Here is a 12130-nt window from a genome sequence, read left to right as displayed (position 1 = left end):
GCTAGCCGGTATAAAATCAGTGTAAACCCGTAGTATTTTCAATAAATTGTATGGTAGCTGCTGGTTTAACTGGCTTTAACATGGAACAGCTTTTTATTATTCTAAACCTGTTTAAACCACCTGATACCGACAGGTAGTTTAAGGCTCCATTGTAGACAGATAAACCGTCAGGTTCTGCTGTCACAGCCAAATTCAAAACATTTGTGAACCAATTTAAATATCATCATATCATCAGTAACGGTAACTTTCATAACCTATGTTATCAAGGTAAAATACTGTGGAGCTAACATGGGTCATAAAAGCTTAAGTATGTTGCCATGGTGAAAAAATCGTTTCCTGCGGTAAAATAACTGACGTCACAGAATACGGTGTAACGGTCTCTTTCAAATCTTGTAACAGTGAAGTAGAAACTGGGAAAATGGCCGTTCTTACTCTGTTTAATTATCATAAATGTGAAGAAGAGAGGCTAGTTTTTACAGATGGACTACTTTAATGCAGTGGTTATGCTCATGCCCACATACGTAGGCAGTGACTTCATACTCATTTTTCAGTGCAAGTCCAGTGGCCGTCGCTCCTGTATAAGAATGGATCCATATCGCCAAGAAAACGAATATGCTCTCATCTGTTTGCGCTGTGAAGGCTTTAAAAATACAGACATGTAAGGAAACGTGTTTTATTTCAGCGTTCTGTTTTGAATGAGCTGCTGTTGGAAGACATTTTTTTTGTTTGTTTTTTTATTTTTAAGCCGCTGTACGTTCACTTACTATCATACTGATTTAAAATGAAGATGGGCTGTATCAGATGATGATGGTTATGATGATGGACACACGATCGATTACAGCAGGTAGGTTATATTTTCTTCTCGTCGGTATAGATAATCCAAGCCATGTAACCAATTCGAATATATGAATACATATTTCCTCTGGATTTCAGCAGACGGTGTGTATGTGTTGGGGGAGAGGGGGTGGGGTGGGGTTGGGTTGGGTGGGGGGGTGGTAAGGTATAATTGGCCAAATGCAGTGGTGCATAGCTATAGCCTACTGTAGCTTGTGTCTGACATGTAGCACCACAGCTTCTTATTAAATATGTACCCGTCAATGGTAAATTACGTATTGCTCCCTTATCAGCTGTGAATGTATTCAATGATGTAGTGCACAATACAATAGCTAATATATGACTTTGTATCCTTTCTAGCATTCTACCAAGGTGGCAGCAAACGCGGAGGCAGCAGATACTGTAATCATCATTTACTCCCTGCATATAGAGGAATAATGTTGAAATTGATGACTGTGGGATCCTTATAAATTGTTAACAATACAATGAACACCACTGTTACACCATCAGACCTGGTGGATGTGCCAAGACATCAGACCTTCAATGGCACCCTGGGCACACAGACCCCGTCAGGTTGGGCTGTGATTCACACTGCTACCTTGACCTTTTGCTCTCTGCTCCTCATCCTCATCTTCTGCCTGGGCTCTTATGGAAATCTTGTGGTGTTCCTGTCCTTTTTTGACCCAGCTTTTCGCAAGTTCCGCACCAACTTTGACTTCATGATCCTGAACCTATCCTTCTGTGACTTGTTCATTTGCTGTGTGACTGCTCCCATGTTTGCGCTGGTGCTCTTCCTGGATGCAGGCGGAGGGGATGGCGTGTCGAAGAGTTTCTGCTTTGCCTTCCACTTGACCAGCTCGGGCTTCATCATCATGTCCCTGGAGACGGTAGCTGTCATTGCTTTGCACAGACTACGCATGGTTTTGGGGCAGCAGCCCAACCGCACTGCCTCCTTCCCCCGCACGCTGGCCCTCACTGCCCTGCTGTGGACATCCAGTTTCACCATGGCTGCCCTCCTTACCATGCGAGCATACCCACATGGAGATGGACCCTGCTTGCCCCACTTTGGCCTGGGAGGTGGACAGGCCAGGGTTGTGTTATATGTCTACCTGGCAGACTTTGCCTTTTGTGTAACTGTGGTGTCTGTATCCTATCTGATGATTGCTCAAACACTAAGGAAGAATGCACAAGTGAGGAAATGTCCCATCATGACAGTAGATGCCACATGCCCTCCACCCCCACCACCTCTCATTGCAGCAGGCTTTGAGAGCATGCAGTGTGCTGTTCAAGGCCCCTCTCTGTACCGTAACCAGACTTACAACAAACTGCAGAATGTTCAGACACACTCATATGCCAACAGGACCAGCCAGCCTCTGGTTCCAGGGGCTGCCCAAGGAGCAACCTGCTGTCAGCTGGTGTCTACAGTCAACTTGGCCACAGCCAAAGACTCTAAGGCAGTTGTCACCTGTGTTGTTATAGTGTTCTCTGTGTTGCTTTGCTGCTTGCCAATGGGAGTTTCACTGGCACAGGATGTTTTGACACCAGAAAGTAGCTTTGCACATTACCAGTTCGAACTGTGCGGCTTTGTGCTCATTTTTCTCAAGTCAGGCATCAATCCCTTTGTGTACTCACGCAACAGTGCAGGCCTCCGCCGCCGTGTGCTGTGCTGTATTCAGTGGGCGGCGCTGGGCTTTCTCTGTTGCAAGCAAAAGACTCGTCTGCATGCGATGGGGAAGGGCAGCCTTGAAGTCAATCGCAATAAATCCTCTCATCATGAGACAAACTCAGCCTACGTACTGTCACCAAAGCCACAGAGGAGGCTAGTGGACCAGGCTTGTGGGCCCAGTCACTCCAGGGATTGTGCTGGGAGTCCAAGGGCCACAGGTGTGCGTAAACCTCGCCCGCCGAGTACCTCAACACCTATCAACACCCGCATTGAGCCCTACTACAGTATATACAACAGCAGTCCCTCTGCAGGGCCCAGCTCCCCCACCAGCCTGCAGCCTGTCAGCTCTCAGACATTTGCCTTTGCCAAGTCATATGTAGCCATGCACTATCACACTCACCAAGATGCACTACAGGACTTTGAAAGCACCTCAGTGCACCAGATTCCCATTCCCTCAGTCTAATCAAAGAGCTGCTTAACAGTATGGTTTGGACAATCTCACCATGGCTTTAACTCAAATGTGAATCAAGAGGAACATAAACACTGTCCATTTTATGTATTTGGAATCAGTATTAATCTCTTGTTCTCTTTTACAGTGAAAGTACATGTTAAGTTTTTTTTCGTGGAAAAATTTAAGAACCAGTCATAAGCTTACTTAAAAAGCTTAACTAAAAACTAGCAAGAGATTTGTAATGAAGGTGTCTGTTCCAGAAAGTTAATTAATGTCATTGAATTAACTTACCTTGTTTTCTTTTTCAGATACAGAGCATTTTCACTTAAATCTGCCACTGTGTTGTGCGCAGATATGCCCAAGACTGTAGTTTTTCATTGCAGGCAAGGACTGCATTTGCTGGTTTCACTGCTGCCTCCAGTCTGGCTGACGTTGCTGAGCACTGATATCAGATGCGAGCTGCTGTGAAACCCTGCACAGGCCCACGTGTGGCTGTCAGTGGCATGTGGTTGCACTTTGATGGACTTCTGCTTCTTAAGAAAAATGTATTTGTGAACCCCATACACTTTTTAAAACAATAAATGTTTGGCAAGTCCAGTGGATCTGTGCCTTCACTTTTTTTTTTTTTTAAACTAGAGCTGAAATGCTTAATCAATAATTACTGACATAAAATTAAATTATTTTTATTATTTTCATCGCAAGCAAAAATTTCAAACTTTCACTGGCTCCAGCTTTTAAAATGTGAGCATTTGTTGCTTTTCTTTGTCATGTATGATTGTAAACTTAAACACTATTTTCTTATCAGATTTTATAGAAAAACCAGTGAATTGATTAATCATGAAAATACTGTCAAAGTAATCAAAAATGAAAGCAATCACTAGTTGCAGCCCTAGTTTTAATGTTAACTGGAAGCAGTGTCAGTGGTTAATGAAATGACAGTAATGATGGTCTGTCTGTTGGGGTTATGTGTCATTATGCTGATATTGTGAAAACAACATACTTAAAGTGATAAGTCAGAGGAACAAAACTGTTTGAACTGGCCTTTTATAGCTCTAAAGCTCTATAGCTATAAAATGCTAAAAAAAACATAAAAAAAAAAATATTATATACACACATATATATAAATATTTTTCCTTTATATTTAAATTTTCATGTAAAGCATTTGAACTGCAAATCAACCAGTTCAGATGCTGCTTAGATTTTTAATGACGATTGACCTGGTATTTACTTGATATAGTGAAGTTACAGATGAAGCTTTGCAGAGTTTCCCAAACCTTCAGTTCAGTCAGTTTGACTGAACTGAAGGTTTGTGAAATGGCTGAGATTAAAAATGGAAATCACTGCAGTGACAACTGTTCTTTTACAGTTACAGTTGTTTTCTTAGGATATATGAAAGAAATACTAAATACTAAAATACTACACGCTTAGCGTCAGCACCCTCTGGTGGCCTTAAATTGACCATGACAACTTACTATGGTAATGCACCTCCATTTTTTTTTAAATCATGGCATCTGACTGAAGGACAAAAATCTTAATAGCAAGAAAAAAACAAAATGAAAATTCTACATCATAATAACTAACTGAATATCTCTATAATTATTAATCAAAGACATTTGTTGCCAAGATGTCTCGGTCAAGTCAAATATCTTTTTTTCTGTGATAATTCAACACTGTTAATTAGGTTTCATGTTTTAGTTTTATTCTTTCCTGTAAATGCATTGGTTTTTATCTCCGTGATACAGCAGTAATCAGGATCCCAGTGCGCTTTTTCATATAACCACAGAATACCTCTGATAGGAGCCCACAGACATTCTGTACATCCTACGAAGTCAATCACTTTTCTTGCTATTCCACGGCACCTTCCAATGCATAAGTTACACTCACTCATCCTGTAAATGAACACAGCACACATTCACGCTGATGCAAAAAAACATTTTCAGACTTGCTTCTTTTCATATCTACAAATACAAAGTGCCACAATCAAACAGCTAACCATTTCATATATCTCTCACTCACATTCTCTCACACACTCACACACACACACACACACACAATTACCAACCTTAAAGACAATAAAACCACCATGAATATTGTTGATTCCCCTGATAATTACGAATCCCCTGATATGTCTCTCATTTACTTGAAATTAATCAACACAAAGTGAAGCATGGATATTCTGTACAGGCAATAAACCCACTGCCTTGTGGAGTGCGGCGTCAGCCCCATTTCACTTTGTTTTCACTAAGTCTGAGTTAGCCTGCTGGATTAGGCTGTGATGTAGAGTCGTCCATTGCACAGATCAGGGCATTGAGCTGAGACTGTGCTCCTGAGCCACATGAAGTCCAGCCTCAGGATCAAGTTTAACCTCTGTTTAACCTTGACTTTGGCTTCTAGCGCAGTGTCATGGGCATCTCTCTTCCTTCAACAAACAGGTTTCTGCTTTATCATAAGTGTCCTCTCCCTTCTTCTTCAGTGCACCTCTCTCTGTCTATCCTCTCCTTGTCCTTCATGCGCCGTTGCTGTCACATGATCTCTGTCAGTTTAGCTGGAGAGTGACAGAAGTCCATGTTCATCAGCAGTGTCAAGAATCCTGCATATGACTGGAGACTCAACCTAGGGGAGGAAAAAATATGTCAGCCAGCTTGAACATAGTGCCAATGATCTACCTGTCTGTAAACAGCCAGTAGAGCCATATATTAGAACTTCAAATCTTCCTCCCTTTCATTCTTGTTTAAAACATTTCTTGCCCATCATTGTTATATGGTATGAAAACATACTTGATAGACAGACCAAGACAGAGGCTAAAGCAGTGGCTCCCACACTTTCTGGTGGGCAAATAACAATGTAAATAAAAGTTACCTTTGTAGAGTTTATACATTGAAATAGTTTGATTTTCTATCCGTTTTTCTTTTCTGCTCTCTGGAAATGTCCATCTTGTATTGTACATGTCATTTTACTAAACTATATCTTGATAACTTTTCTAGCATTAGAGCCTTTGTTTCTTTAGGACTCCCAAATAAATAAATCATATTCATAGACTTGTCACTACAGGAAAAGCACAGGTGGAACTAACACTGAATAACGATGGCTGGGTTTCAGCAATTGTAGCAATGCAATGCAACAGTTAATAATGCTATTGGCTACAGCTGTGTTTGACATGTTGAAATTTCTGCTGTGAAAAAGACCTACTCAAGTTCATTCATTTTTTCATATATTCCACAATGAAACAGACGTAAATTATTAATGAATTGGTCACAGCTTGAAATAGCACTTTCCTTTTTATTTAGCTCCCAAACCTAAAGTAGAGGTTTGTACTCCAGTTAAGGTTCAGTGCTTTTTTTTTTCCCCAGTAACTGTGAATAGTGAACTTACCCCAAGGATGTACTGACAAGTCTGAGGCTCCAGCATATAGACAGTGACAGCATGGGGAGATTCAGACTCTTTACATCTGACAGAGACAAGAGAAATGAGATGAGTGAATCAACACGGAAACATTTGGGTATTCTCTTACTCACACATTGACTCAGGGCAGTGACACTGAACTGGTGCTGCAACGACTGTTCACTCACTTGAGCTTGACAATGACCTGTCTGGGCTTCCCTGTCAGATCACAAACATCCCCGTGGCCATAAAAGTGGGAAACCAACCTGTCATGGATCAGAGGAAAGGAACAGAGGGAAAGGAAAAGTCAACGATAATCTCAATATACATCCAGGTTAGGGTTCAGAAATATGAATGACATACTTGACTTTCTGCACGCCATCGTCTTTGAGCTGGTATGATCTGGCAACGTTTTTCTTGGCCCAATCAATGTGTTCCTCAGCGTTCCAGCTCCCCACCACCACAATGTTCTTTCCTTGCTCTTTATCCTGGAGAGCCAAGGGACATATTCATTACTGTACAAATACAAGATAATGTACCTAACAATCTTACATATTCATTCAAAATCACAATTTCTATGCAATTACAAATCTTTTTGTAAACAAACTAATAAGTAGAGCTGGAACAACCACTCAATTTATCAATTAGTAAAAAAATTAATCAGCAACCACGGTGATGTGGTGTTTTTCACTATTTTTTAACATTTTATGGATGAAACATTTAACTGAAACATTAATCTGCAGATTGATTAATTGTGAAAATACTTGTTAATTGCATCCCTACAGCCAATCCACATAACCAGTTGACCCAGCTTCCACACAAACGCACTCACAGTAGCAAGGAGGGACCCTTACCTCATGGTACTGATGGACATGCTTTCCGTAACAGAATTCATATTTCCACCACCCGACTCCCTGAAACACACATTAAGATGAAGTCACTGAATAGTTTATTAAACACTATTCGGGTGCTATAGGTGAACATGCCTCACCCCATGCAGACAGTATGAGCCACTGAGGAACTCTTTGATTAGCTGGTCATCTGTCAAACGAGAGATGTGAGTGGTGCCGACAGTGACCTGGGACTGCCCTCCAACAGTCATGGGTTTGTGAGTGGAGGAGAATGCCTCCTCTCTCACTGGTGGCGCCTCCTCCTGTAACAAGTCAAACATAAGACTGAGCCCAGTATCGTTGGTACACGTTGTACTAATTTTTCCCCTCTGTCATCTTTCTGTGCATGTCTCACCTCTCTGGTCTCAGACGTGGCGCTGAAGGGTGGTTTAAGCTGCTCCTCCTGCTCCTTGTCCAACTGGGCGAGCTGCTGAGGCCGCAGAGGCGAGCCTGCCAGAGCCTGGCAAAAGATCGCGTTCACCGGGGATGACTTAAACCTGCCAGGAATACATGTCAAGTTCAGAAACAGTAAGATGTCAGCCGGATGTCTCGCCTGCTGGAAAATACATTTCAGTAGAACCCTGATCCACAGGGATGACTAATCTTAAAACAACATTTCAGAATTTCCAAAACAGAAACACCAACATACTTCTACTACTGAGGCGTATTCCTTTGAGAAAAATATTCACACATAGTCGTTCTGACAGCTCTACCTGTATTTTGGGTGAGCACAAAGCAGCGGTGTCAACACCACAACCTCATATTCACAGGTTGTGACTTCAGCGACAGACAAGATCTCATGCTTGGCCTCTGGATGACAGACATACAACACGGACGTGGAGCGAGGCTGGTTCTGTTTCAGCACACAAGGAGTCCCATTTCCCATTTCCAACGAGAAGTAGGGAGTGAGCTGACCTTCTATGTTCTTGGTGGGCACCTGAACACCAGTGGAAAGAGAGAAGGCAACAGAAAAGAGGTGACAAATGTGAGAACTGAGGGCTAGCCTGGTGAATTTGGCTGATTATCAAAGTGTCATTATTATACTTACTTCTGTTTCAGCTGTTGATTTGACATCTTCTGCCTCTTCAACTTTATCTGAAAAAATAAATTCCTAGCTTTAGTGCAATAAGGAAACAACTAAAACATTCTATAACGTATTACAAATAATCAAAAAATATATATCATAAAAGTGCATTCAAAAGAAACTCACCTGTCTCTGTTGACTGACTCTTCTGTGCCAAATTCCCCAGGAAGTACTCTTGGACACTGATCTTCTATGGAAACACACATGGTCACTTTCATTGCAAACTGTTATCTGATATCTGAAGGTTATTTTATCCACTCAAAACACTGACCTGACCAGTCTCCTTCTCTTCGTGATACTGTCTTATATGTTTTCCATGGCATACTTCATACGTCCAGTATGACTCAATCTGCAATGTCGGCAAGCCAAGAGCAAGTTTACTGAGTTATGAGTGACTCTTTAACTCACCAAACACTAAGGCAGAAAAATACGTTTTCAGTTATGCTCTACTAATGTAGCATGAACTCCATCTGAACACAGTTTCAGTCTCTCCACTGAGAGAAGTAAGGAAATTAAATGAAAGCAGAAAAGAAACTTGAGGAGTCTCACCCTGTAAGAACAGCTGCTTCGTTTGAATAGTGGCTCCAGCAGGTCACCCGGACTGGGCCCGCCGTACTCCTTATCATAATCCTGAGACAACAAAAGACACAAAACATATGACAACAAAAAGCTTTTTTAAACAGTAACATCTTTTCAAATCAGTTTTTAAATCTCACTCTAAGTTTCAGCTGTTCCAAGTTCCTGTTTCCATTTTAAAATGAATGTCTCGGGTAATACAGTCAAACTGGAGACTTGATTACTATTGTTACTTTCTCTATTTTATTTTTTTTTTACAATTCCACTGTCAAGCTGTAGATATCAATGTTGTTGCATCCCCATATATCAGCAAAGAAGTTGTTGAGTACAACCTTACTGTAATAGATATGAATGATGACCAGGACTCCAAAAATATGACACAGACTGAAGCTAAAAGCTAAAAATCAATGGAGGATATATGGAGGGCTTGAGGAAGATAATACGCAGACTGCCATACCTGTTTTAAAAGGACAAAGGAGCAGAGTTGGGTCCCATCATGTTTAAAAACATGACAAGCCATCAATATGTTTATACACCTGAAGAGAATCCAGTATGGTATATAAACTATGAAGACTTGCATTAGCCCAGTGGGAAAGTTGAGCTGCTTTGTATTACCCGTTATGTGTTTATAGTTATTGCCTGTGGAAGCAATACAAACATATTCAAAAGCAATGAAAAGCTCTCTATGAAGGGACATGTTGCTTACCTCCTCTCCAGCTGTCAGGGATGGCAGGAGGCATTTGTACTTCTCCTTTTCTGTTGTTGTCATGATGACAAAGTCATCCTCGTTGTAAAGTGCACCTGAAGTTGGCTGAAATCCATAGACAAACGTTGGTTACTTAAACTGTAACGTCGGTTATAAAAGAAAGAGGAAACTCACTCCGAACATAGTACGAGCTATACATTGAGAGTAGCATCCCCCCCAACCCCTTACAGACAATTTGTCCCTTTGTGAAACTGTGATACTAAAGGAGGAGGCATACCAGCGTAAACTCAGCGTCTGGCCAGGTGATTTTGAAAGGGACTTCGTCTGTAAAGGAGGGGTATCCCCCTCTGTTCGCTGAGACGCCGCTGCAGACCTCCAGCACCCCCCCGACAAACACTAACAGAAGCCCAGCCGTCATCTCTCCAGTCCGGCTGCGGAGCTCCTCAACACAGCCCTCTCCTCATGTAAGACAACAGCCCCCTGACAGAACACCAACACCGGCCAGAGGGATGAATTGAAAGCTGCAACAAAGTCCGACGAAGTCCGGTTTGACAGACGTTAAGACTGTGTGAGACGGATGTCAATACCGCACGAAATACAGGAAGTGAATCATTTAGCTGCCACGTCGTGTTCCGCCTCTGCGTTGGGCTGAAATAACAACAACGTCCTCTGGTGGCGACACGAGGTATTGTAACCGAGTTTTAATATAGCCTATGTAAAGCGAAAGAAAAATAAATTAAACTCTTGACTCTACAGGTTGTGGAAGCAGAACGCAGACCAACTTTTTAATTGAACAACAGTTGTAATACATCATTGTTTATATCATTTTCCCTCGCCGACCTTGCCAAGACCATGCTACTTCAAGCAGAGTTAAAATTAGTACAGTACTGGGGTACTTGTAGCCTACTGTCTGTGCCATTAATCATCTGGTGACCCCTCAGATTTATCTTGTAACTTTTTATAAGATAAAAGGTTAGAAGATACGTAAAACCAATGTGTAACCTTTTCCAAGATAAATCTGTAACCTAGGCTGGGAACTACCTAAACATAAATAAGATATTTAACTCTAGCCTCATTTTGACACATAATATATATATATATATATATAATATGTCAGTCACAAAATACCTTTTACTGTATCATATTATAGTACATATTGATAGTACATATTATTATTATATAGTAATAATATAAATTTTATACTCAGAATATGTATAAACATTCTTGGATAAGAAGATGTTTTTCGACCGTTAAGTTAAAACGGTATAACTAGATGTTAGGTGATTTAAAAAATAAATTATAATACAGTACAATATAACGTGTCAATTACAAGCCAGCCATGCCTTTTGAGAAACATTTTCTTCTGATGTGTACTGTTTTCATGGGTGAGGCACAATGTCCCCTCTGTCATGCCAAACTTAAGCACATCCTCATGTTGAAAATAGGAAATCTCATAAAACTGATACAGAATGCGGACCACAGCTTGCCTGAAGCATTTGGCTCCTGTTGAGTTTAAATGCTTGAGAAAGGTTTCCAGATGATGTAGGCACAAAATAAAGTCAAACATCCTCATCTCTGCCTCCTAGTGGATGGATATGGAAGTCTTGATTGTGTCAGAATGCTTTCTCAAATACACAGAACTGATGTTTTAGGGTGCCTCACAATTATTTGTGGACTCCCATCAGAACTGAAGATGAAAGGCAGCACGAAGATAGAGAGTACAACAGATCTGAGCATTACTGGGTATTTCCTGGATATAACAATGACTTATTTGGAAGCAATGACAAGAGCAGCTCTGTGCCAACATGCAGTGCCTTCACTCTTTTATCCTCTGACCCTGTTGATTCAGCATTGCTGTGCGCTGAATGACAATAAATAACCCGCCCCCCCACCTGAATGGTTCACATGGAAACAGCTCTCAGTTAACAGGAAATTTAAAACATAGGCCTTGAAAATGTGTGGTGTTGCATTTCACTGTCACGGGAGAAATGTGGAGAGATCCTCGGACTGACGGAAACATGGAGTGTAAGCCAGAGAGAGGCATTTTTCCACCTGTTGGTGGAGCTGTTGATGTGAGAATGTGTAGCACGCTAGCTGGGAGAGGGGGGAGAGATTGTTACTGAGATTTTGAGACAAAGAGTGAGAGGATTAGGGGGAGAAAGGGATATGGAGGAACAGGGAAGGATACAAGCAAGAGAACACCCCACTACATCATCCACCCTCTATGACCACTCCCCTCTGCTCTCATACATACAGCTTCTACTCACACCTGTCTTCTACGTACATACTACATCTGGATGAAAATATGGATGTATGGATGGATGGATGGATGGATGGATGGATGGATGGATGGATGGATGGATGGATGGATGGATAGATAGATAGATAGATAGATAGATAGATAGATAGATAGATAGATAGATAGATAGATAGATAGATAGATTTTGTTTCCATGGTAACTGTTATTATGCAATTGAGTTATGATGTATTCCAACAGGGTTATTTATTCTTTATTTTCTTGTCTATTCTTTGTTGATTTGAT

The 12130-nt window shown here is 41.3% G+C and overlaps 2 protein-coding genes across 2 annotated transcripts; one reads left to right on the top strand and one right to left on the bottom strand.

Annotated features, from left to right (window-relative positions):
• The first annotated feature begins 359 nt into the window (after positions 1 to 359).
• gpr75 (G protein-coupled receptor 75) lies at positions 360 to 3553 on the top strand. The gene is made up of 2 exons (XM_056394834.1): positions 360 to 844; positions 1195 to 3553. The coding sequence occupies exon 2, from the start codon at positions 1320 to 1322 to the stop codon at positions 2961 to 2963; it is 1644 nt and encodes a 547-aa protein (XP_056250809.1). The 5' UTR covers positions 360 to 844; positions 1195 to 1319; the 3' UTR covers positions 2964 to 3553.
• Positions 3554 to 4628: 1075 nt separating this feature from the next.
• erlec1 (endoplasmic reticulum lectin 1) lies at positions 4629 to 10176 on the bottom strand. The gene is given in 15 exon segments (XM_056394835.1): positions 4629 to 5564; positions 6324 to 6399; positions 6521 to 6598; positions 6696 to 6820; positions 7187 to 7246; positions 7324 to 7485; positions 7578 to 7719; positions 7936 to 8159; positions 8271 to 8317; positions 8433 to 8496; positions 8578 to 8655; positions 8856 to 8936; positions 9589 to 9693; positions 9866 to 10036; positions 10038 to 10176. Coding segments are annotated over 15 exon segments (1500 nt in total). The 5' UTR covers positions 10053 to 10176; the 3' UTR covers positions 4629 to 5492.
• Positions 10177 to 12130: the final 1954 nt, after the last annotated feature.

This window comes from Seriola aureovittata, chromosome 14 (assembly GCF_021018895.1).
Source record: "Seriola aureovittata isolate HTS-2021-v1 ecotype China chromosome 14, ASM2101889v1, whole genome shotgun sequence".
In the NCBI taxonomy this organism is placed as follows: Eukaryota; Metazoa; Chordata; class Actinopteri; order Carangiformes; family Carangidae; genus Seriola; species Seriola aureovittata.
This window is presented reverse-complemented; position numbering and strand designations above follow the sequence as displayed.